Source organism: Puntigrus tetrazona, chromosome 23 (genome assembly GCF_018831695.1).
Source record: "Puntigrus tetrazona isolate hp1 chromosome 23, ASM1883169v1, whole genome shotgun sequence".
NCBI classification, from domain to species: domain Eukaryota; kingdom Metazoa; phylum Chordata; class Actinopteri; order Cypriniformes; family Cyprinidae; genus Puntigrus; species Puntigrus tetrazona.
In genome coordinates this window covers 14,214,016-14,240,397 of record NC_056721.1, presented here as the reverse complement: position 1 = coordinate 14,240,397, position 26,382 = coordinate 14,214,016, and the positions used below count along the sequence as shown (strand labels likewise).

Here is a 26,382-nt window from a genome sequence, read left to right as displayed (position 1 = left end):
TCTAACAATATTGTACATAAAATAATGTGTTGGGGAGTAACTAGTTACTTGTAACAGAAATGCGTTAATTTTGAATGAATGTAACTGTAATCTGTTAGTTACTGAGATAAAAAGGCAATAATTACAGTTACTTACGAAAATTTTCACGCACGCGCGCGCAAATTTTGATTCTGTGAATTGTGGGTACTTTCCATAGACTTATATTACTGTTATACTGATCAAGCAGTATTTTATAGCCCTTACCTCTTACAGAAAACCTGTTTGCATTGTTACACTTTCAGACAAACATCATTTAATTAGGTTTTACTGTCCTTGTGGGGACATTTTTATTTTTCCCCACAATGTAGCATAAACAAGTACAGACACACACAGGCATAGCTATGCAAAAATGTGATCTCAAAACATTATATAGCTATTACACTACACCTTCTTATACTTTTACGTGTGTATTTAATCTCAGATCTCAAAGTAGAAAGAGTCTAAAGTGTGATTATGTGGGGGCTGCGCTTTAAATGTAAAAATTGTTATAATCTTAATTCAAACAATAATAAATTTCAAATGTCTGACATTACTTAGTGTTGAGGACTACAGTAAGGTTAGCCCTGTCTGCTTTAAACGTACGAAACTACAAAGTTAAAACATTACATTTTATTTTTTTCGAAATTTATAATCTGCTACATTTAATAAAATAATTTAAATAGTTAGAATAATTTGTCGTCTGTAACGTTACCCAATACTGATTATCATGTCAGTAAAAGTTAGAGAAAACTGTAGTGCCACCTGCTGGTAAATACAGTGAATGTCTGTGTTGTAAAGCAGCTAGAGAAGGCACATACTGTGAAGTCAAAGACCAGTCTAATTGGTATGAACTTCATAGACTCAGTGCAGTGAATAAATGCACATAAAGATACTTAACTGAGGCATCTTTTCTACTGGCTGTCAACAAGGGGATCTCAAACATTCAAACAGGAACAAATGTCATAAAAGAAGATCAATTAAAATAACCCAAGATACTTTAAATGCTAAAAACAAGCAGCTGTTATTATTACAGTAACATTATGTATACTACAGCACAACACTGTACGAATCTATTCACTTCTCAATTTAAATAAAAATAAATTAATAGAGTCAATGAAAGACACTAATATCTTGACAAAAATGAAACCCACTTTAATATTTTACATTGTCTGCATTATCTTAGTTTGGGAACGTAACTTGGTAAAAGACATTTTCTTAATGATATGTTGACAAACTGTAACAGTACAGCAAATCAAAACATGAGGACGAGTTTCCCACATGGATCTTAAACACGGAGCCATTCAACAAGAGATAAAGAAACATCCTATGCACTCCATCTCCCCACAGTATACAGATCAAAAAAACAATACTTGTGTGGATTTGTACATTCAATGGCAATTTTTACCTCAATATTTAGGGTATAAAACAAATACAAGGATACAAATGTTGTTCACAGAAAGCAGAGTCCATACAGAAGAGCTTAGTTATTTGACTTTATAAAACCAGGCCTTATCAATCCCTTGTAGATGTGAAGCTTTCCTGCCCCATGGACTTCAAAACTGTAGTCTGTGGTAACATAAGGTAAATCTCCTTCAACTCCATGCTGGAACGAGAGAAAACAGAAGAAACCCTTTAAAGATGTACCCTTGTACGACAAGAACCCTTGTTATGTCCACAATCGACACTACTAGCCCCACACTTTTGAACAGTAGTATATAGTGCTGAACCCCGTACCTGGTTGGTGAGCAACAATTTAGGGAGAGTGATCTCTCCCAGCAGGAGACAGTTCACGTGCCTCAGGACCGAGGGGGACACTGGAGTAACCAGAAAGTACAAACCACGTGCCATGTCTACCCCTCTCAGAACACCTTAAAAACACAACAGCAGATCAATCACATTTAAAAGAAAGATTGTATAATCTTACATTGATGTATAATGAATATTTGCAATACAATTTGACAGATCAATTCAATTTCAGATTCACACATTAAAGCCCCCGAGTACACACCTAGGCCCACACACTGACAAATTGGAGTTTGGGAGAGTACAACAGGACCTCCTCTGCCCATAACCTTTTCACTGAGACAGCATAATCCCACTATACTGGCATTGAGCGCGTAGAGGATATTATTGGGTGCAATCTCACAGTGTGTTACACCTATAGCCACTGCTGAGTGCGGGACCTGTGATAATAGAGCATACAAAAGACATTCATGTAAAAAGAATCATGCATTGCTAAAATAAAGAATAATGCTATAATATAAAAGATAAAAAAAAAATAATAAAATAAAAATTTTAAGTGAAACTAAAGAAAATAAATAATAATGAAAAACCCTAGACTGAAATAATTTAAAAAGAAACAAAAATAAAACTAAATACAAGTTTGAAAACATTATAGTTGTGTAATTTGACTTAAAACAAGACAGATAAAACATTTAAAAAAATAATGAAAATAAAATAACAGTCATACATGAAAAATAAAAATCAAATAAAACAATATGCAAAAATATTATAATAATATATATAGAGAATATATATATATATATATATATATATATATATATATATATATATATATATATATATATATATATATATAGTCCTTGTAGAAATATAAGAATTGATATAGAATTAAATAATAGAATTTTTAAAATAAAATTCTATAAAAACCTGGAAGGGTGTGAAGCAGTGGAGCGGGCGGATGGGTCCAGGCTCTGGGGACTGCAGCTTACTCAGGTAGCTGAGCAGAGCCAGGTCTCGCAGCTCATTACTGCGCTGATGTTGCCTATGAGGAATGCAGGAATTTGTAAAGTATATACGACCAATATGAACTGGTTACATGTTCACCAAAACCACTGTCAACTGATCAAAGGTTCAGTTAAAATCCAAAGGGCCAGCTTACATTACTCCACATATCCCAGCACCTTCAAATTCTGATTGGATGCCAAGAAATACATGAGACTGAATGGAGTGGTGGCTGGCTGGCTCCTCTGTCAAAGTATGCGGCGTTGGAGGATGTGTCTGCCAGCCATGAACAGTTTTGAGAAAGTCTGGGGTAAGAAGCTGACACTGTGGTGCACTTCCAAAACTGAGCTGTACCACATGTGTAACAGAAAACAGGCGAATGAGATCGATCAGTATCTGAAAGCCATGGCCTGTGAAAAAGAGAAAGATTACATAAGTCTCTAACGAAAACATATCTATTTAAAAACAAAATTCTAAATACTATGCATTCTTAAAAGGGCTACTAATTTTAGAAAACAAAAAATACTTCCGACCCAGCTTAATCAGCGATAATACATATGAGTCGATATAACCCTCAAATCAATATTTCTATTTCATGTGCAATATTTTTAATGCTGACCTCTGATCCAGCCCATAGTATTGATGATGACAGGACTTTCTCCACTGACATGGCGCCAGAGGGATTTGAGAGACTCCAGATAGCGATCGATGTCAGCCTGACAATCTGCCTGACCGTAAAACACCATGTGCTCGGGCTCACGCAGGTGTGTGAAAGGAGGCCCTGAAAAACAACACCACAACCACAAACATCACATCCTTTTTTGGGGGAACATACTAAAAATGTAAGACACTTTTTTAAAATACAAAATTTTGAACTGACAGAATCTTTTTAAATGATAAGGAGCGAGAGAAAAACAAAAAGTACTTTCATATGACATACCCAGCAGTGGTTCTGTAACTGTGTTCAAGGAAAGACATCCAGGAGGGGTGAACTCAGTCTGGCCTAGATCACACTCCAAATACTCTACGTTTGCAGTGCACACACACACACACACACACACACACAGCAGAGATGACAAATGCCAGTTTGAAATGACATGCAAGTCCTTAAATAAATTTACCAAAAACAAGATTACTCTCAATTTACCCTCTTATTACTAAACAAAATAAACTGCTTAAACTCACTGATTGAGCAGGCTGTTAATAAGGTGTCGATTGAAGGTGGATTTGCCAGCGGACTTCCCCCCACACACAAGAATTATGGGACAGCGGTCAAATTCCCCTGTGGGCAATATATTTTTTATTATTATTACGCTATTATATATTTATACAGTTTCTATTAACTTTTTAACTATCACATCAGTCCAACTAGTTACCTGCCCAGGCACCGAGCAGACTGCTTATAGCTTGTCTATAGCTACGTGACATCACTAGACCCTGTGCACAAGGTCCGCGCAGAGCTGTTACACCCACAGCTGACAGAACAGGGTTATAAACTGCAGCCCGAGACTTCAGCTCCTTCTGCAAGACGCATAAACATAGACACAGATATACCCTTGTTGCTATGCCAGGATGCTCAAACAAACAATGCCACAAGCTCCATGGAGTCACAGTGTTTACATTCTTCCTACAAACGGTTTACTGATAGTCTGCCTCTGCATATTAAACTGGCGATGTATTTTAACGTCACAAACAGTATGCATCAGGTATTTCAAACATGAACGTACAAAATCTGAAAAGTCACCAACTTACGGAGTTGAGGCCAAAGATCTCCGAGAGGCTTGAGAAGCTGGTGAGGAAGCGGGTGAGCGGAGTGTCCAGAGGCTCCAGGAGCATCACGCAGGAGTCCGAGTCCATCTCACTCATCAGCTTTTTACTTGGCTCTAGACATAAACACACAAATTACAACAGAATTTTTGAAAGCAAGAGCAAAAAAAAATGGTGCAGGTAGAAATTAATTTAAGGCAAGAAAAAGGTTCATGCACTTATCAGTTTTGAGCTATTTGGGTTTTTCTGTATCTAAAACATGTTAATGCGTTTATTTTATAACACTTTATTTTATGGCACTTTGCCCGACATCTAATATGCGCATGAGTTTGTTTCTTGCTCAGAACAGATTTGCAAAAAATTTAGCATAACATCACAAGCTCAAATATAGGTCCTCTGCAGCGAATGGGTGCCATCAGAATGAGTGACAGCTGGTAAAAACTTAACAATAAACTACTAGTAAAATAAAATCAAGAAAGAAAAAGAAAGATTGAGTAGAGGAGCAATGGTTTTAGGTTAAAAACATCTTGATGGTTTTATTATTGAGGTTTTCTCTTCACAACTTGTTCATAAGATTTTAGTTGATGGACTGAAGACATTTCGATTACTATCATTTGTTTAAACTCCAATTCTGACGGCATCCATATATATTTCATTCCTAAAAACACACTATTTTTTCTGAAAGTCAACACTATTATATTTGTAATCATTAATATAATGAATAAACTAAAAATGATAATATCGGTTACCAAATTTACCATATTCACCTGCAGTTTCTTTCCTCAATGGAAGATATAAGGATGAGAAAATGAATAAAAATAATACAAATGTAATAAGGAGGCAGGGCACTCCCTATGCTACCTGAAGAGAAATATTTGCGAACGATGGCTTTTGCTTCCAGCAGTCCCTCTTTCTTGTTCTTGCCGGACGGGTGGTTGTTTCCTAAGGCCGTAATGGTGAGAGGGCAGTGAGACGGTGGTGAAAACAGGGGGTAAGGCTGTTGGCCCTCCTCAATGGTGAAGCCCAGCACCTCCACGTGACCATAGAGGCAAGTGAGCAGGCACTTCCCACGGAAACACAAAACCTGCACAAACATCAGTCACAAAACTCAGTCTCCTGGGGACCTATATTATATATAATTTTTTAAAATATAAAAATATATAAATAATAGTATTAAATAATAATATGATGATGATAATAATAATAATATATATTTTTTACATTTTATATATAATTTTTATATATATATATATATATATATATATATATATATATTTTTTTTTTTTTTTTTTTTTTTTTTTAAGTAGTGAACAAAATATATATCCACAACATGTATATATCCACATCACAAAAGCATATAGCTAAGATTTATCAGTCTACCTGGCCTTGTTTCATGACTAAAACAGCACGGGTGTGGGTATGGTCAAAGTGGGCATGAATATGAAGATCGTCCTTCTCCACCTCGTCTGTTTTAGGTGAGGTTGAACACTCCTTGCCATTCTTAAGAACACTATTGGCATATTTGCTCCACTCCTGAGAGTCCACTGAACTGCTGCCGTCATCCAGTTCTGTGCCTCCATTTGTATGAACATGAGCAAAAGTCACAGAACTGGCCTTTTCCTTTCTCTCCTCAGCACAACTGTTTTCAGGGATAGGCTTCGCGTGCAACCTCTTCAACCGTTTTAATGCAGGTTTCTCCCTTTTGGTTAGGTGTTGCTCCAACTTTGCAGTCCCAGGAACTGTGTTTAGAAGTGAGGAGTCCAGTCTGTGTATCTTTTTGCGCCATTTATTCTTGCCATGGCGTTTTGTGGAGTTTTGCGACCGAGAAGAAACCTTTTGGACTTTCATTGTCATCCAATTAACTCCAACAAGACTAAAAACGTCATAAATCCAGGGCAGGGAGACACCTGTGAATGAAGACAGAGTAATGACAAAGTCACTAAAATATGTTTTACAGTAGAGGTGCATATAGAAAAATTATATTCTGTTCAAGTTATTGGCTTTGTCAAGTTAACACAATAGCTTAGTCCCTCCCTACCTGTTATAATAGTAGTACCTGTTGGCTTACTTTATTCAGTTGGTAAAATATGATGCAATATTGTTGTAGCACATGTTATTACTAATCTCTAGTAAAAGTATAATTTATAATTAATGCTACTTCCACAGTTGTTAGTTGTTAAACACAGCTCACGCAACGTTACCTGTTTAAAGTGGGAAGCCGGAGTAACCGATAACAACAGATTTGAATCAAATCAGAAACGTGGAGCACGTATAAATACAGTTTATGTGAATACACAGTCGTTTCTGTGCAACTGGCAGTGGCTTCACGTGAGCATCAAATCACGCTGCACAATGCTGTTGTGGTCCCACTCCAATAATCGAGACGAAGCGGTTCATTTCCCCCTTTTGATCTGCTTTAAGACCACCCTGTTACTGTTTGATGAATGCGTTCGAAAGGATAAATACAGCACAGACAAATATGAAGCGTGAAACATATTAAATATCACCACTCTCTGGTTAACAGAAGCTATTTTGTGCAGCGCTGAGCGCACACAGTTAGCGTTTGTGCCATGTGATGGACAATAACGAATGTTACGGAGTTCGAGAGAGTATTGATCCTATACTACCATCCTGAAAAAAACACTTCGCTATAAAATAATTCACCATAACTTTTACAAATGTTATGGATGTGAAGCATTTGCGTGCAGTTTGGTCGTACGAGCTAAACTCTTCCATCAGTTCATATTTGAAGAAATTCACTCCCAGCGTAATACGTTGAACGGCCAGCTACCGAAGACTTCCAACAATATTCAACGTCACTTCCTGTTTCAACATGGCTTCTTGATGTTTAGCTCAAATTAAACATTTGATGTGATACATTATGTAATTTACGTAGTAAGTTACGTAACGCATATATGTCGGCTTTCAGTATATGAAAAAAAGATGAGAGAAGTGATTTAATTAACGCCAAAGGTGAGTCGAAACGGTTGATTGTGCTGTGAGTAGTTTAGGGAGCGTCATTAAAATGCGGACATGGTGGTTAACGTTAAGGTAGTATCAATTAATCAAATAGTCGTTAACTAGTCAAAGTTATCCGCATAGTATGGGGAAACATTCATGAGCATAGATGGATGAAAACGTGGAGAATGCGTTGTACTGTTATAAAATTAACTGCGCCAAAATAAGAAAGAGTTTACGATAAACAACCATCGTTATGCTTGTAAGTACAGTAATCGTAGTATATTGATTTTCAAAAATTGTATTTTGTAACAATTGTGCGACCTCTGCAAACATTGTATCTTAAAGTATTTATAAATAATAAACGATGACAGTATAATAATAAAACATATTTATTTCATATTTATTTCACATTTATTTTCATATTGCATTTCATAATATTATTGTATTTTTTTATACAAATGTATTGTAATTCTGAGCATTAACTTGTTTTATTATCACAAATATTCACGATTAAAATATGTAAAATAATTTGTTTAGAATTAAAATGTTGATTTAAAAAGAAAACGTGCAGAAATATTCTTTGTACTTTTTTTTTTTAATAAACTAAACTACTCCAAAGCAAGCAAACTATTGCTACAAACACCTATTTTAATTAAACATTTATATGCAGTTGACATCAAATAGAATATTTGTCATTAAAATATGAAATTTAAATGTACACATTTATGAATTTATTAATATATATATATATATATATATATATATATATATATATATATATATATATATATATATATATATATATATATATATAGACACACACACACACACACACACACATTTCTAAAATATATCAATCTGACATATCATTCAGAAAATAATTGCTATTAAAATGACTGTTATGTTTCCTGCTCGTCTAGATGGAGATACTTACTGAAGGAACTTCTCACTCTCAGCGGGTGCTGTCCTTGCTCAACCAACAGAGGGGTCTTGGCCACTTCTGTGATGCTATGTTGAGCACAGCGAGTGGACAGGTGCATCTGGCCCATCGCAATGTTCTTGCCTGCTTCAGTCACTTGTTCCAAGACCCCAGTTCGAACACTCCATGCATAAAGATTGACCTTCCATTAGAGTGCCCCGATGATGGACTAGAGCTACTACTTAACTTTTTTTACACTGGAGAACTCCAGTTAGACGACAGCAATTTAGAGAAGATTCAGAATGCAGCTAGCGGTCTATCAGTGCCAGATTCTCTCATATCTTTCCAGGGCTTGCCAGGTGCAGAGAATTTACAGTCGCCTGTCTTGAATGAAGATGAGAAGGACAAACCACTGTTCCCTCTCACACCTGCAGACGCTCGGCCTGATCACACCCCGAAAGGAAAAACTAGATCTTCGCAGAGGACCAAAAACAAGCCTGATGCATGCAGGGTAGGTTCAGAGGTCACAGCTAGCGATGACGACCCTGCTGCCTCGACGTCTACCACCACCACACGCTCTGGAAGGCGTGTAAAAGGGCCCAGTCGACTACTTGGGCAAAGTCCAATGTCTGCTGTGATGAGGCAGGCAGCAGGACGAAGAAAACCATCATCTCTAGAAGACAAAGAGCAGGAATCTTCTGTCGCTGAGGATAGAGATCACCACAAAAATCAAGATTTGAGTGAGACTGAGGTACTCAGTACATTCATAATCAACTAGAAGACATTTATTCAATTCTAATAATATAAAATCGATCATCTGTGCATTGATGTAACAATTAAATGCATTGATTATAAGTTGCTGTAATAATAAATTGTGTACAGTTTCGTTTAACACCAAAATCAGTATTCATTTGTTGTACATTTACTGTTAATTCTCTGTTGCAGGTGGATGGATCTGTTGATAACCAAAAAGACAATGATTTAGAAAATGATGAAGATGATGGTGGTGGTGATGATGATGATGATGATGATGATGACAGTGACAGAGGTGACAGTATGGATATTCTTATTGAGGGAACTGATGAGGAGTATGTGCCTCGTGATTCACCTTGCTCGACCTCAAAGACTCAGCGGGGAAAGCGCAAACGACATGAAAAAAGTACCAATAAAGAAAATGGGGAAGGAACATCTAAAGACAAAAAGAAAGGCTCTGTCCAATGTCCAACGTGTCATAAAACATTCCTCAGCAAGTACTACCTAAAAGTACACAACAGGTATGTACCTCTATGTTAAGCATAAGATAAGATACACATGAATGTTTTAGACTTTCTCATTAAAATTACAGATAAACACATTTTCAATATTGAAAAATTTAATGTTTATGACATTTGATTAATTTTAATGTGTTCTTGCTGAATAAAAATATTATTTTATTATTTAAAAAATGTGACGCCAAATGTTTAAATACTGTATAATTAATATTGTATACATACTTTCTACAACATTGTTGTTATATACAGAAGCTGGTATATAATATATACACTACCAGTCAAACCTTTCTCATTTATTGTTTTGTTCTTATATTTATTGTTTATTTTTGTGACTATTTACATTGTAGATTCTCACTGAAGACATCAAACTATGAATGAACATGTATGGAATTATGTAGTAAACAAAAAAAAGTGTAAAATAATTGAAAACGTTTTATATTTTAGGTTCTTCAAAGTAGCCACCCTTTTACTTTGATTACTGCTTTGCACTCTTGGCATTCTCTCGGTGACCTTCATGAGGTAGTTACCTGAAATGGATTTCCAATAGTCTTGAAGAAGTTCCCAGAAATGCTGAGCACTTGTTGGCCCTTTTGCCTTCATTCTGCGGTCTATCACATCCCAAACCATCTCGATTGGGTTTCGGTCAGGTGACTGTGGAGGCCATGTCATCCTGCACAGCACTCCATCACTTCTTGGTCAAATAGCCCTTATAGAGTCTGGAGGTGTGCTTGGGGACATTGTCCTGTTGAAAAATAAATGATGGTCCAGGTAAACGGATGGGATGGCAAGTCGCTGCAGGATGCTGTTGTAGTCATGCTGGTTCAGTGTGCCTTCAGTTTTGAATAAATTCCCAACAGTGTCACCAGCAAAGCACCCACACACCATCACACCTCCTCCTCCATGCTTCACAGTGGGAACCATGCATGAAGAGACCGTCTAATCACATTGTGTCCCACAAAGACAGTAAAGATCCAAAGACCCAAAGATCTCAAATTTGTATCAAAGTACAGATTTTCGCTGGTCTGATGTCCATTCCTTGTGTTTCTTCTGCTTTTTGCTTTTGCTTAGTAGTATTTTTTTCAGCTGTATTGACCATAAAGGTCGATTGCTACTAGAACTCTGTGACATATTCATCTGAGGTGCTGTTAACTTGTGATTTCTAAGGTGACTTGGGTTAACTTATCCTCAGCAGCAGAGGTGACTCTTGGTCTTCCTTTCCTGGGAGGGTCATGTGAGCCAGGTTCGTCTTAGCGCTTGATGGTTTTTGCAACTGCACTTGGGGACACCTGCAAAGTTTTTGCAATTTTCCGGACTTACTGACCTTCGGTTCTTGCCTCAATATGAAATCTGGGGCTGTGTGCTAACCTGACCTTTTCACAACACAACTGATGTTCCCAACCCCATTAAGAAATCAGGATATTCCACAAATGAGCCCTGACAAGGCACACCTGTGAAGCGAAAACCATTTTAGGTGACTGCATCATGAAGCTCATTGAGAGAAGACCACAGGTTTGCAGCTCTGTCAACAAAGCAAAGAGTGGCTACTTTGAGGAATGTAAAATATGAAACACATCCAGAGTTGTTTCCCACTTTATACTTACTATATAATTCCATAGGTGTTCATTAATAGTCTTCATTGAGACTCTACAATGTAAATAGTCACGACAATCAAGAAAAAAAATATTAAATGGGAGGGTGTGTCCAAACATTTGACTGGTAGTGTGTGTGTGTGTATATATGTGTGTATATATATAGTAATTAATGTGGCTCATCTTTCCTTAATGTGAAGTTCTGTTTTTCCTTCCTTCTTGATGTCTGCAAGGAGACATACAGGAGAGAAGCCCTTTGAATGTGCTAAATGTGGGAAGTGCTACTATAGAAAGGAAAACCTGTTGGAGCATGAAGCCAGAAATTGTCTTATCAGAGCAGAAGTGGTGAGTTTAAAGGGGAAGGGGTGTTACGTATGTTACTTATGCACAAATGCAGCTTTTATAGTACTAATACTTAATGCACCTTTTGCTTTGTGCTAGGTGTTTTCCTGTTCAAAATGTAACATGACCTTTAAAAAGCGACATGAGCTGCGGGTTCACATGGTCACACACACAGGAGAGATGCCCAATAAGGTACGTCATGCATTGTAAAGGTCAGGTATGACCTTTTATCAACGGACATTGTGCCCATGTAATTTTACTTGTCCTATTAGTGCACGTCATGCTCTGAGCAGTTCATGCAGAAGAAAGACCTCAGGATCCACATGATTAAAGTTCACGGAGCTCCCAAGCCACACGCTGTAAGTGACTCTAATGCTATATCGTATTGCCCTGCTATTGAAAACAACAAAATATGGATATTACTGGTTATTTGTCACGCGTCTCTTCTAGTGTCCGTTGTGTCCCAAGTGTTTCCTGTCCCGCACTGAGCTACGTCTGCACGAGGCAGCCAAACATCGTGGTGAGAAACTGTTTGTGTGTGAAGAGTGCGGTCATCGGGCCTCCAGCCGCAACGGCCTGCAAATGCACATCAAAGCCATTCACAGGTAATCACGTGACAAAGAGCTGAAACATGCTTTATTTATTGTTTAGACTGATTGCTAATTATTTCTGCACTGCTATTTAAAGTCGAGGTTGTTAGCAAATGCTGGAATTATGCATGGGTCAAAGATGGCAAGATGCCTGCACCAAAAGAAATTTGAAATATATGTCCATAGAAAGCACACTGAATGTAAGTAAAGGGCCACTTTTGGTTGAAATAATGTTACATTTTCATACAGTGTAACACAATATTTAGTAAATCAGGGGGAAAAGTGTCGTTCATTTTTGGCCCAGAAAATTAATTTAAATGGAAAACTTTAACTTTTTTTGTTTGTTTTTACTGTCTGGATTCTCACTGAGCTGTATCTGTTGCGCTTTTTTCCAGAAATGAGCGTCCTTTTGTGTGTGAGTTCTGCAATCATGCTTTTACTCAGAAAGCTAATCTCAACATGCACCTTCGAACACATACTGGAGAGAAACCTTTCCAGTGTCACCTCTGCGGCAAGACATTTCGCACACAAGGTCATTTCACAGACGGAGCGATTTAGCTTTTTTAAAAACCAAATCCATGCAGTTTCTGTATTAGTTTTGTATTGTTAACCGATTGTTTGCTGGTTGTGTGAACAGCGAGTCTGGACAAACACCACCGCACGCACACAGGAGAACGGCCATATAGTTGTGAGTTTTGTGAGCAGCGCTTTACTGAGAAAGGCCCTCTCTTACGCCACATAGCCAGCAAACACCAAGAAGGTCGTCCACACTTTTGCCACATCTGCAACAAAACATTTAAAGGTAAGATATCTTGAAAACTACAGTTTGAAAAAAAAAAAAAAAAAAAAAAAAATGTACAAATAATAATTTGCATGGTGTTTATATATATATATATATATATATATATATATATATATATATATATATATATATATATATATATATATATAATATTTTATGTAAATAACAACATTTAGTTTTATTTGATAACAAATATTAAAAAAAAAATATGAATAATTAAAAATATCCCATAATACCCCATCAGCCATTGAACAGCTTCGTGTTCATGTACGACGTCACAAAGGAATGAGAAAATTTGAGTGCACTGAATGTGGTTACAAGTTCACCAGACAGGTATGAATTAGGTGTATATGGACTAACATATATCATAAAAATAATTTTTAAATTTCCCACTTTATGTCTAAGATCTCAGCATCTCTATCCTGCTCTTGACAGGCACATTTGCGGCGACACTCGCAGATCCACAACCGTGTGGAGAACTACAACCCCAGACAGAGACGCTTACGTAACCTTGTAGTGGAGGATGAGAGTGCAGTTGACTCAACTAGTCCTCCCAGCCAGGCCGAGGCTCAGGCCGGACCAGCAGACATGGTTAGCCTGGTTATCCAGCCAGAGGCGGTTGTGGTGGAACAGGTAATCTCAGCCTCCGCTGGAGGAACAGGAGGAGAGCAGGCCACATATTCAATGACTGATGGAGCAGTGAGTGGAGAACAGACTGGGATTGCTCTGGCTGGAAGGACTGATGGTGGAGTGGAGCAGACTCCGTTCACTGTAGCAGATGTGATGGAGCAGACCCTGCTGGTGACCAATGCGTACTCTATCCATCAGTCCAGTGTGGTGGTGGAACTGGACAGCTCTGCAGCTGACGAGAAGGACTAAATGAGTCCAGAGCAAAAAAGTATTTGGTTTAAAGGGTTAGTTCGCCCAATAATGACAACTCTGTCATTAATTATTCACTCTCATGTCTATCCAAACCCAAAAAACCTTCATTCATCTTCTTAAAACAAATTAAGATATTTTTAAGAAGATCTGAGCTCTCCTACCATGATTCCTACCATGATCAAGGCACAGAAAGGTAGTAAGGACATTGTTAAAATAGTCAGTGGTCCACCTTATTTTTACAAGAATAATACTTTCAGTTTGTAAGGAAAAAAAAAGACTTAATTCAGTGATTACTTCTCTTCTATAACACTTGTTTGACATTATCAACATGTGCGATTCACCTTGAGAGGAAAGCAATGTGCATGCGTCAATAACGGTGGAGCACAGAATGAGAAGAGATTAAAAAAAAGGACAAAGGTCTTGCGGGTTTGGATCGACATGAGGTTGAGTAATTATTGACAGTGTTGTCGGTTTAAGGTGAACTTTCTCTTTCGACATTGTAAACAAATTGCTTTCTTGTGTTAATTTATTATTAAATACAGTGGACCTGGTTGTATCAAGCACGATGATACAAGATCATCTTGAGGTTTCCATATAAGTCATTTGAACTTAGCTTCTGCAAAAATGTTTAGCGGTTTTTCAGTAAGACTGTGTCTACAATCATTAATTAATTGAAAATGTGCTTTCACTGTCTGGATGAACAGACAAAAACTGAAAAGGTTTTTATTCTGTGAAGAAAAACTAATGAATGCATTATGCCTTTCTTATTTGTACTTGCACTTGAAGTTCCAAGATGTTTGCCAAAATGTACAATAACATGTGACCAAAGTTCTTTTAAGAGAATGTCTCTAGATTTATTCAGCATCTGGAAGGCATGATATAAATTAAAGTCTGTTGTAAAACAAGAAAACAGTCATTAGCTTCATGTATACTCTTGTTTTAATGGAATAAACCGTTCTAATATTGTCATGATTCGAACTTGATGGAAAATTAGATATCTAACGTGAATCTGTAAATTTGGCTGCGAGACCATTTGAATCTTATAAATTGTATTTCATACAGTTTGTCTCGTGATTGTGAACTTTATAAGCACAAGAAAAGTGCAAAAAGTAACAGTGCTGGCAGTCATTTATTGGTTGACCACGCAAACAAACATTACACAAATCATTGCCTTGTCTGTAATGTACAAATGGTTTTGGCCACAAACTAAACATTCTGTAAGAAAAAAATAAAATAAACATCAAGTACCGTTTAAGCGTGTTGTAAATAATTAGTTTCATAAGTACTGGTATCGTCAAACACATACGTTTATTCAATAACGAGATACTGAATTACTACTTCCAGTTATTAGTACAGCATCCGAATACAATATTTGACATCCATTCCTCGTGTTTTCTTCATGATCGCAGGCGGTTTAATAAACAAGCTGTTTCTCGTAAACTAACACCTTCCTCTAAAATAAACTATGACTACATAATAAATTTAATATTAAAATATGAGTTGAAAAGCAAGTCGGATACAAATTCACAAAAAATGTGATCACTGCATGCACGCTAGATTGTCTGAAATATAAAATTCTAGTAAAATGAATATTAAACAATGGGTTGCAATGGGTGCTGGGACACAGTTGTTTATCTGTTGTCTTGTTTTTGGAAAATCTCGAATTCTCCTAAATAATTAATTTTAGACTTTTAACTGTATATAAAATAACATTTGTTATCCACATTGCAGAATACGTTATAAACATGCATATACACACCAAATTTTCACCTTTTGGAATGATTGGGTCTCAAAATTATATTTTTTAAGAAACAATTTTACTTCACATTAAGGTTATGGCCTTATATTATATTAAATTTTTTGTCTATGTTGACTTGAATGTTGCAAATCACTTTAGGAGATCCATGCTGAATTAAACAATTAATTAAAGAAAAAATAGCATAACCTTCATGCAATTTCCATGGTATCGATTGCTTGAAATTCATGATAGCGATACATGATAGGCACTATTTCATGAGCCACTTCTCTCAAGTCTCTGTTTAGGGTAAACACAGTCAGCATTAGAAATGCATGCAACAATTAAAGCTGTAGTAACACTGGGTTAATGGGAGAAAAAATGCAAACATTGATTGTCCATTCACCAGCTCCCTTTGCTGCCCAGTTGAGGTGAACATGTCATAAAGTGCAAAACACAGAATAGCAATGTCACACTGAATGACATTCAGACTCATCTTTCGAAAAAAAAGTTCTCAGTGCACTTCATTGACATCTTGGTTGCGGTTCTGATTGACATTATTGTTGTGGTTGTGAAGTGCCTGGTTGCGGTGGTGTCTGTGGAGGTGGATGGCGTTAGCCTCAGGTATGTCGATGGGTTCAAAGGTGCTTGGAACATGAGGCATGAACTGTCGGAATATGCTGACGCTTCCATGCCAGAAGGTGGGCTGGGGGAGCCGGCCAGCTGGGGTCCAAGATCGAACAGAGGGGTCGTAGACCTCCACCACATCAGATAGCTCAAAAGTGTTGTCATAACCACCGGACACATAGAGTCGCCCGCCAAGAGCAGAGACACTGCCTCCAACATGAACCTGTGGAAGGTGAGACTTTTGAGTTATCTGTGTGAACGTCTAATGCAGGTCAATGATGTGATTTATTTTTAAAAAATTCATACATATGATGCACGTATATAATTTAATCATTTTTTATATATATATATACTATGATACAACTGTTCTGGCATCACACAAAAAAGAAACAAAATCATTAAATTAAAAGAAAATATTGTGTAATATTGAATGGATTATTATAAAATAGTTTGTCATTAAAATATAAAACTGTTCTTAATTTAAAAAATAATAATTCATTTAACTACTTTTCAGTAAATTCAGGTTGAAAAATGACAAAATTTTACATGCAAAAACAATTCAACAGTGATTCAATGACCAACTTAAAACTGATGCATATCTCGTACGAAAAATCGTTGTCGTCAAGCAAAATTCCAAATCATGTGGAGCATTATAAAAATGTGTCATTTTTAATCTGACTTAAGAAATTTTCCAAACAGTTCTTAATGTGAATGCACCTTAAAAGAGTGAAACAATGTAAAATCGACATACTTGTGTCATGGGACTAATCTTATCCCATTCGTTTTTCTGTGGGTTGTACACATCTACTTCCGCTGAATCATCCCTGAAAAACAACAGTTGTCATGAGAAACTCACTTCCTTCATTGTTTCTTTTTTCTGCATATCGTTACAAAATGGATAATTAAAGTTGTAGGGAAAACAAACTGAGCGCCTCACCTTACAAAGTAGATTAACCCATTTAGGGTCACTGATTTGGGGGCAAAGGACCACGGAGGCAGCTCTCCACTGTTCACTAGCGACCAGCGGTTGCTTTCAGCATCGTAGCACTGAATTGCCATGGTGTCCTCTCCAGTTAAGGAGCCAATGGCATAGAGTCGCCCCCTACATGCTGTAGTAGAACAGTTATCTATGGGATGTGGCATGGGCGGAAGGGCCTCCCAACAGTCTAGGGTATGATCGTAGCGCTCTGTGCTGTCAGAGGCTACCACATAGAGCTGACCCTTCAGGACGCACGAGCTGTGGTACTCTCTGGCTTTCAGCATGGGGGAGACCTCCGTCCACTCATTCACACTGGAATTGTATCGCCACACACAATCATACAGACGTGATCCGTCTGAGCCACCTGTTGTAAACGAAGCAGGTTTGAAAGCTTAAACACAACACTAAACAGACAAAAATAGAACAGATGTTCTTTCCTGTTATTCATCAACCCCATTTTTCAAACTTGCCTACATTAATAGACTCACGTCGTGCCACTCTTCAGGGTTACTGCTATGAATTGAGATCATTTAAAATTATTAATGATAGTTGAAAAAAGAACCAGGACAAAATGTCATTTGATTCGGTTAACAGTTCTTGTGCAGCCTGATTATACAATTAATCACTTCTGAGAATCAGTTTATCTTTTTTGTGATTTAAACATACAGCCTACAATTAGAGGTGTTGACATATTAATGAAATTTCAGCTAATCTGAGTAGACCGATTTCGAACCTCTAGGAGTTTTTTATGCTGAACACAAAGAAGATATTTTGAAGAATGCTGGTAACCAAACAGTTGATAGCCCATTGTACTTCTTTCCCTACTATGGAAGTCAATGGGGACCAACAACTGTTTGGGTCTTTAAAATATCAATAGAATTTTTTTTGTTCAACATGAAAGCGAGTAAAAAGATTAAAGATAAAAAATAAAGATAAAAAGATTTTCATTTTAGGGTGAACTATTTTCTTTTAATGACTTAAATTGACTGGTCGTTCATTTTATCATTTATGAAAGAATCCTTTCAAAATGTAATATTGAAATGATCATATGTAAAAGTATTGCATTTACTTTTTTTACCAAATATTGCGTGCAAGTAGTAAAAGAATCATTAAAGAACCAGAACCATTGAGTGGAATCGAAACGGGTTCTCTTGAATTCCATAGTCAGTGCTCAGACACCTTTTTAAACACCTCTTACATAACAGCAAAGGACACTGGAATAGAAGCTGCGTTTAACTGCATGAGATTGTTTCTCGATTGAAACATTGTCTGTTCCTGAAGGTAACACTATGTCCAATCACCGCACTCTTACACAGCTGAATATACAGAGGTTTATTTATACACTGGCTGCCATGTTGTAAACAGTTTGAAAAGAAGGACACTCTGAGCCTGCCTGGGGATTTGTGCTTTCTTCTGTTACCTCAGCATGAAATAATTATGGCACAAGTCAAACCTGGTAATGACATCATTGTACTAACCTGTCACGTAAATGTCATTGCCCAGGGCAGCTATGCTGTAGCCACCTCCAAGTTGGTCTGGGAATTCTGCTAAGTATCTCCACTGTCCGGTCTGTGGGTTGTAACAATCCACAGTAACAAGTTCATCACAGTCTTGATCACATCCTCCTATCACCACCAGAATTTCGGCCAGGCCGGTGGAGGGACGTGGGCGCATTCGGTGACTGGGTCGGTCATGGCGGTCATATTCGTAAGACTGAAAGCTCCGTGCCTCACTGACTAACCGTAAACAGGCTGGTGACAAGTAGACCAGTGGATCACTCTCCACGTGGGCCAGAAGATAGAAACGGCGAACAAAGGGCAGGCGAACTTGCTGCAACAACTCAGGCCAGTAATGCAACCGATGCTGCAAGTCGGCTTTAACCCAGCGCACGGCAATCTGGTACGCTGTTTCTTCCTTATCCACACACAGTCCGTCATCAGACACAAACTCCAGCAACCGCTTCCACGACAATCGTTCAAAGTCCATGCTCTTCGCCAGCTCCACGATGTTCTTCAGCACGAAACGGCGAGCACTAGTTGCTAGTTCGCGACAGGCGTAAGCCTCTGCGAAGTCCTGGATTTCCAAGCAGTTGGAAACATCAAGTCTCTGCTCCAGGAATGCGCAGCACGCTTCTTTGACGGATGGGAACTGGAAGAGGTCCGCCGTCTTGAGCAGGAGGTCCACGTTTTCGTGCGTGACGGTCACGCGACCTGTATAGCAAAAATCCACCAGGAGACCCAACAGTTCAGCTGACACTTCATGTAGCACCACGCGGTCCATGACGCTCTCTCGCAGTGTGCCGGCAAACATGGCCCGGAAGTAGGTGCTTGCAGCTGCTAGCACAGTTCGATGGCAGTGGAACTCTTTGCCTTCGGCGCACAACGTGACGTCGAAGAACTTGCGCTCGGCGCGAAGCTCGTGTATGCCGCGGAGCAAGTTGACAGCATGGGCCGCATCGAAGAAGGGCAGCATGGAGGGCTGCGTTTGTAAAACTGGTTTCTCCATAGCTTACGGTATTTCTCTTGGCGTACGTCTGGTCAGAACACTGAAATCATCTTTAAAGAGAGAACAGGAGTTTTAGTTTAGTTTGTTTGTAGTAATTTCTTATTTAAGTTTGTGAAAATAACTAAAGCAAGTTCTAAAAAACAGAAAACCCCAAACTGAAGTTTCAGACTACCTGTGTATCTTAAAGCGATTAAATCTGTGAAAAGGACACAGTAGCTTCTAGAACGAAATATCATGTGGTTATGACGAATGAGTGCAACGGTTGGTCTCTTAAGAAAGTGTGCTCTTCGTGTCTGGTCTATAAATACACCAGCAGTGTCCATTTTCACAGGCTGGGTGAGGGGGGGGTCTCAGTACACCCTTTAGCTTCACTTAATGAAGATTACAGAAACTTCTCCACTCTGAGAAACTCATGTAGTTTAACCATAAATAAAACTGTGTGATCATTTACTTAAATCTCATTTCATTGCATTAATATTGTTTATTTTTTCATTGAAGCACAAAGGAAAGAATAATCTTGTCCATATATAAAGCATGGCGTGTGAAAAGGACAAAAAAAAAAAAAAAGTATAACAGCATCACAGAAGTAATCTATAGGTTTTCTAAGGGAGTATTTGAACGTCAAGAGAGAAGCAGGTTTTTCCCTCTATTGCAGCTCTCAAACTCAGTTGTCTTCACTTAAGGCCCATTTACACCAAGAACAGAGTTATAATTATATGAATATATATAGAATTATAGTTAGAATTATAGTTATAGCCCTTAGTGTGAATGTATCTTTCTTAATGACCCATATTTTTGGCCTTTTTATCATAAAAGCTATTGTATGACTTCATGAAGATAAATAAAGATAAGATAAATAAAATATATATATATATATTTTCTTAACTTGGCAGTATAAATGAACATTTATTTACATTGAGTGAGTCTACTGTTGTGCTTCACAGATGATAGAAGGGTGAAAAATAAGTGACAAAATATGTATTTTGGGCAAAGTGTCCTTTTAAAGAAAGATAAACAAATTCCAAATTATACAATATTCTGCTCATAAGTTATTTCATATTATAAAAGAGCATTTAGCAGTCTGCATAAACATGCCTTACACTGTTTCTCCTCTAGCTACCTGCCTGGTGACTCTTGTTAAGAATAGAATAAAGTAAGGCATTTTTCACTGGCATGACATGCGAGTTTAAAATAAAATGGCATTTCTATCTACTGGGTCAGGTATCAAAGCAGGTTGGCAAACACATGAGTCCTTGAAGGCATAACACAAGCATAGTTTATCCTGAAGAGCCATGTGACATTAGGCAGCTCAGTGAAGTTTTTTGAAGGTTGGCTCATCAAAAAAAGATGAGAGAAGGGGGGAAAGAGAGAGAGAGGGGCCCCAAAGGGTCAACAAACTGCAGGGGAATAGACCTGCTCTGAACAGCAAAGCTCTACAATTTTCAGTCAGAGACCTACATTATGTATAGCAGGGTGGAGGAATAACGCATTCATTTATGCATGTACTGGGCTCCAGAGAGGCTGCAAGGTATTTTTGGAATGCATTAGATGCCAATATATATATTCTCCATAATGCAGCATGTCAGTGTTATGTGATAGGCAAACTCGCATACCAAGTTGCTTACTAGTAGTCTGTTTACCAGTCGCTCTGAGAATAGCATGACTGGCAGCGACCCACACATGACTTTTCCTGACTTGTCAATACAGTGTCATGATCTCTAGTTATGAGACATGATTCATGACCATACACAGGAAACGCACCTCAGTGATGTAAGGACCTTTCCCAGCGAGCACAACAAAACCATTATTGAACACGTTTATGAGTAATTGATGTATAGAAGGTGTGACAGAAAAAAACCCTCTCATGCTATTTTGTACATTTTTCTCAAGTCATTTGTATTTAAAGGTTTCTTTCTACATTTTAGCTGTCACACCATAAGACACAGTCCAGTTTTTATTTGTCATCTACCTATATATAAATTACACTGAAATGAAAATGTACCTACTGGACCCTTGCAACCAGTGGCACCTCTCTGTATGTTCTCTGTACAACTTTAGAATAATAAACCCTTTTATGAATCCCTCAGGGCCCCTCTTCCATCTGCAGAGCCACTGCACACCCTGTGTGTTTCTCTAACCTACCAGTGGCCTGCAGTCTAATGTTGCACCTGACCGAGAGATGCCCATCATAACACAGCTGCCACGGTTCTGCATTCCATCAGCACAGACCCAAATGAGCGGAGCATGTTCGGGACTCGGGACAATCATCATCAGGCATTGCTGCACTCAAGACAGTTAAAGCAGTCCTTAATGAACCACATTTATGCTAAAATAGGATTAGTTTCTTTAGTGGGTATTAGTGTGTATGTACATATGTGTGTGTGAGATATACACACACACACACTATATTGTGTTATATAGTATATTTTACTGTTATGTGTTTATATAATACTGTATAATATTTAAAATGTAATTTCTTCAAATTATATAATCTCTCGCTTTCAACTGAAACTGAACAAAACATAGGTAGGTAGGTAGGTAGCAATCTAACCGTTAGCGCTGCGTATACGATTTATTTGCTTGCAAATTTATGGATTACGAAATTATTAACAAAGTTTAGACATTGAATGTTGGGATTATAGTTAGCTTTACCCTTTCATCGGACCTTTTTGCTAGTCTGTAGCCAAGAGACCTTCAAAATCCAGTCTATTTTAGGATTTGACCTGACGGTTAATGTCACGCATCGCTCATCTTCACCTAACTGCCAACTCCACACCAACGAGACCTCACGTAGCAACGGAAACGTTTCTAAATATTTTCGATCCGCTCAAATAACCAGAAGGGCTTCGGCGTCACGACCACCACAGAAACGCGCGAGAAATCGCACACGACAACGCGATACGCGTCTGCCGTTCGTCTGCTTCGGTTGAGAAAAACAACACGAGAAAGCGTCACGTTTTCACCCTCGTACACAGGCAGTTCCCGGCGCTTTCCCACTTACCGAATCCAGCTGTTAACGATTTCGGTTGTTATGCGCCTCGGATAGTTTGACGGATTGCTCTAAATTGTCTTTAATCCCTATTTAGCGTTTAACTTTGCTCGTGTGTGTGTTTTCTCTTCGCTCATGTCCGCGCCATGACTCCGCGTCATGAGAGACCCTCATTGGTCACTCGCGCAGCAGTTACACGATGACGTGGTCTCTCTCAAGTTTGACTGTCCAAACTGTTGAACCGATGCCTCATAAGGCTCATCGATTCCTTAACTGCCTTGAGACCCTCTCTCCCCTTTCTGCGTGAAACAGACTCAGTAAAGCTGTCGAGTCTTTTAAGAGCGTAGAGAATCAGGTTGTGCACAAATTGCTACGCACCGAAAGCTGGCTTTCAATTAAATGCCCAGTTGCATTCATGCTTGCTTTCTCAAGTTTAGTTTGCGAATCGTAAATGTTGTAGCATACTTTAGTATTCATGCTCCAAACAAATAGGCCTACAATTTTCCACTTCATCAAAGATAAAAACTAGTTGTTTGAACTAATGTTGAACTTAATTAGTTGTTTGTCAGTTGCGTGTTGTGGAAGATGGCACACTTATCATTTTTATTATGAAATGCAATTTTTTTCAAATTGTCAGTGACAACATGTCCTTGTCATAATTTTATAAACCGTAAGTCTGTTGATTTTCACTAAAAAATCGTTATATAACTAAATGGTTTATTGGTAAAATAATAGATTTTACTAGGAAATAACTATTCTGCAGACTTCTGGATATTATTAAATATGGAAGAAGAAATAAACAAAACAACCACTGAAAAAAGTGATAAAATAAAATAAAAAATAAATAATAATAAAAAATTATAATATATATATATATATATATATATATATATATATATATATATATATATATATATATATATATATATATATATATATATATATAAACTACAAAGCTTTAATCTGATTGAACATTTTGCATTTTAATGTTTGCTCATAATTCTTTTGGCTTGGAGCAAAGGGATTATTTTGTGCTTTGCTTGATTTTGATGTAAGATGCTAGGCCCCCTGTTGCTGTAAAATAATCTTTCTGCCAAGACCGAAAGACTTTGCATGCATAATCAGAGATAATTATTTGCGTGAATGAGTAGTTACACGAACAACATAAATCTAGTCTGTTTGAAAGAACATTTCAGATAACATTCAGATTTTAAACATCATGATTAACAAAAACTGTCAGATTTTTGAATCGTGCTCAATTCCAAATCTGGATTTAGTGTGTGCACAGAGGTTTTTAAATATGAAATAAGAGATGATTTGTGACGCAAATTAAATTACATTGGATCCGATAAATAAATCAGGCTGATCCTGAAGCAGTTTTGTGCCAGAAATGCAAATGGCTATACATTTAATCAAATTAGTTGTGGTTAAATATAAACATTATCCATTTTTTTTATGTATTAACTAGAATGCACCTTCAAATTACATACTTCTTTGCAATTATTATTACAAGTAGTCTAACATTCCCATAAACTATGTGAGGGATCATCAGCTTTTATTGGTCAAAAAATGCTGACTCTCCCTTATAGAGAGAGAAAACGCTTTGACGCCAGCCTCATGCTGCTGCTACTCATTGATTAGCCATGACATTGAGTGCATTTTAACACGCTCGCAACTGATGTGAAGAAACTGCCACATAACTTTGACGTATTTAACCGTGAGAAGATATTTTGCTGTTAGGCAAGTAATTCAGTGCAGTAATTCTATGGTTAGGGAGGAATAGGTTGAAACGCTCCCTGCTCAGTCTAGTTTAAGAACCCAGGGTTATTTCGGAGAGATTCGATTGGGTTAGATTGCAGCGTTATCTGTCTCAAATGACTGTACAGGAACATTATACTCACTAGATGGAGCTATGTCACATATTGTATGCATTTGTTTTTTAGTTAAGCTGGATTTAATTTGTTCTATTGGTAGATTCATTATAGAAAACATTGCAAGTAATGCGACTGGTTATATTATATGGTATTATTAATCATATTTATTATTATAATTCTTGTTTTTATTATGTAAAAAACAAGCAATGATCAGTTTACCGGGCTACATGTATGCAGTAAATAATTGACTGTCGCTGCATGCCAAGCATAACTGCTTGCATAAATCCAGTCTGCATTATATTCTCATTTTCTACACCTGTCTTGGCAATGTTAAGCATGGATTCACAGCTTTGCTTTTAGACACACTACCAGTTGCGTGCATTAATCATAAGAATGATTAGTTTGGTGTTAGTCATTTGTATAGTTGGATGACGTATATGTAAATCTAGATTTAGATACTGAAGCATAATGTTACTGACCACCGCTACATCGGTGGGCTGTTTTGTTCTATTATCATTCTGCTGAGCAGAGCGGTGGAAAAAAATACCACTGTCAGACAGTAAGAGCATAAATTATTGATACAACTGTTAAATCAGAGTGTGGATGGAAATGCCAATAAACACTTCAGCCGGCAGGGAAAGAAGAGGGAAGGAAATTGCTCAGAGTATGATTTTGCACAGTTCTCGGCACACAGAAATAATCATAACACTGCATTCAAAGTGCTCCGTGTAAATACACGCTTGCCAAAAATAACAATCAGGTTCAGTAAGTAGAAACTAACATCTATTGTTACACGGGTCGTTGGATGATTGTGGAATTCAGTAGTTTGATATTTCCTAATATTCACGGCGCTGCTTTTAAGTCCCACAGACTAGCTCTTTGTTTTTTCATACGAACACAGTTTGAGTATTTGTGTTTGTCTTGCTGCTAATTCTTTTGTACATTACTATGGACTACTTTTCTGAGAAGTTTTAAGATAGCTAACAGATAATATGCTATATTAAATCACTTTAAGTCAATATTTGATGCCCAGATATTTATATAATAATAAAATAATTGCTGCGGTGTTGCTGTTTTGTTTTTTATTGTATATAAAAAATATGGTGTATATTTTGAGATAATGAAATATAGGCTGTTCATTGTCCAATACCTGTTTGTTAGTACTGTACTAATGGTCTCTGCTTTAGCGCTTTAATATACACTAATGTCTGATTGCACTAAAGTTTGTGTGCATGTGCCAGTCCACATCTGATGGTGAAACACACTGAAAGGGTTAATGCATTCTAACCTGAACTCATAAATCTCCAGGGAAGCATTTATCATCAGGTGATGCTCAAGGGTGTTGCTTGGAATTCAAGTGGACTTCTAAGAAAAGCAGTGTGTTGTTTTTTTTCTCATGCTATTTTTGTCCTGTCACTGCATTTATAGTACCTGATATATAATCCAAATGTTTATGTTCAGAGTGTTAATCATTAAGGAAAGGTACAGCACCAAATTCAGCAATAAATACCTGAGTAATTACCATGCTGAGATCATGGAAAATCAAACAACAGTAGAGTTGTTGGTTGCTGAAGCTTATTTATTATGCTGGTACAAACCATTAGTGGCCAAAGTTCTCATTATTCAGACAACTGGCTAATTTGTTCCCAGAGTATGTTTAACGTTTTCCGCATTTGCTAATATACCTCCATTTATCAGTATTTTACTCTTTTATTTGCACTTGATTAGCTATTCAGGCCTGAGGTTTATTATCCTTCAAATAGCAAAAGCAGCATTGGCTTTTTAAA

The 26,382-nt window shown here is 37.4% G+C and overlaps 3 protein-coding genes across 4 annotated transcripts; 1 reads left to right on the top strand and 2 right to left on the bottom strand.

The window, feature by feature from the left end:
- Positions 1-1,147: 1,147 nt before the first annotated feature.
- On the bottom strand, positions 1,148-7,297 carry nol9 (nucleolar protein 9). The gene is made up of 13 exons (XM_043225464.1): positions 6,732-7,297; positions 5,911-6,437; positions 5,392-5,614; positions 4,516-4,646; positions 4,140-4,284; positions 3,949-4,045; positions 3,704-3,801; positions 3,383-3,544; positions 2,921-3,173; positions 2,689-2,803; positions 2,027-2,201; positions 1,753-1,886; positions 1,148-1,621 (listed from the first exon to the last, which is right to left on the bottom strand). Exons 2-13 carry the CDS (start codon positions 6,382-6,384, stop codon positions 1,499-1,501), a joined length of 2,130 nt encoding a protein of 709 aa, XP_043081399.1. The 5' UTR covers positions 6,385-6,437; positions 6,732-7,297; the 3' UTR covers positions 1,148-1,498.
- A 49-nt stretch (positions 7,298-7,346) lies between these two features.
- zbtb48 (zinc finger and BTB domain containing 48) lies at positions 7,347-15,810 on the top strand. The gene is made up of 11 exons (XM_043225463.1): positions 7,347-7,503; positions 8,412-9,161; positions 9,356-9,684; positions 11,504-11,615; positions 11,712-11,804; positions 11,885-11,971; positions 12,063-12,217; positions 12,598-12,734; positions 12,840-13,004; positions 13,249-13,337; positions 13,440-15,810. The coding sequence occupies exons 2-11, from the start codon at positions 8,412-8,414 to the stop codon at positions 13,881-13,883; spliced, it is 2,361 nt and encodes a 786-aa protein (XP_043081398.1). The 5' UTR covers positions 7,347-7,503; the 3' UTR covers positions 13,884-15,810.
- klhl21 (kelch-like family member 21) lies at positions 14,997-22,891 on the bottom strand. Of its 2 annotated transcripts, none has more exons than XM_043225465.1 (5): positions 22,734-22,891; positions 18,706-19,782; positions 17,186-17,591; positions 17,000-17,072; positions 14,997-16,471 (listed from the first exon to the last, which is right to left on the bottom strand). In XM_043225465.1, the coding sequence occupies exons 2-5, from the start codon at positions 19,730-19,732 to the stop codon at positions 16,136-16,138; spliced, it is 1,842 nt and encodes a 613-aa protein (XP_043081400.1). In that variant the 5' UTR covers positions 19,733-19,782; positions 22,734-22,891; the 3' UTR covers positions 14,997-16,135. The 2 variants fall into 2 exon arrangements, with proteins under 2 accessions (XP_043081400.1, XP_043081401.1); XM_043225466.1 differs by lacking the exon at positions 22,734-22,891 and adding an exon at positions 19,905-20,173.
- Between the last annotated feature and the right edge of the window lie 3,491 nt (positions 22,892-26,382).

Excerpts from the sequence above, each read along its gene's own strand:
- zbtb48 (XM_043225463.1), top strand. The coding sequence starts at position 8,412 with ATGGAGATACTTACTGAAGGAACTTCTCACTCTCAGCGGGTGCTGTCC. Across the intron at positions 9,685-11,503 it reads TACCTAAAAGTACACAACAG|GAGACATACAGGAGAGAAGC; the intron begins GTATGTACCTCT and ends GATGTCTGCAAG. Across the intron at positions 11,805-11,884 it reads CAGGAGAGATGCCCAATAAG|TGCACGTCATGCTCTGAGCA; the intron begins GTACGTCATGCA and ends TTGTCCTATTAG.
- klhl21 (XM_043225465.1), bottom strand. The coding sequence starts at position 19,732 with ATGGAGAAACCAGTTTTACAAACGCAGCCCTCCATGCTGCCCTTCTTC. Across the intron at positions 17,592-18,705 it reads CAATGACATTTACGTGACAG|GTGGCTCAGACGGATCACGT; the intron begins GTTAGTACAATG and ends CGTTTACAACAG. Across the intron at positions 17,073-17,185 it reads GGGTTAATCTACTTTGTAAG|GGATGATTCAGCGGAAGTAG; the intron begins GTGAGGCGCTCA and ends GTTGTTTTTCAG.
- nol9 (XM_043225464.1), bottom strand. The coding sequence starts at position 6,384 with ATGACAATGAAAGTCCAAAAGGTTTCTTCTCGGTCGCAAAACTCCACA. Across the intron at positions 4,647-5,391 it reads TCGCAAATATTTCTCTTCAG|AGCCAAGTAAAAAGCTGATG; the intron begins GTAGCATAGGGA and ends GTTTATGTCTAG. Across the intron at positions 4,285-4,515 it reads AGATCTTTGGCCTCAACTCC|AAGGAGCTGAAGTCTCGGGC; the intron begins GTAAGTTGGTGA and ends TGCGTCTTGCAG.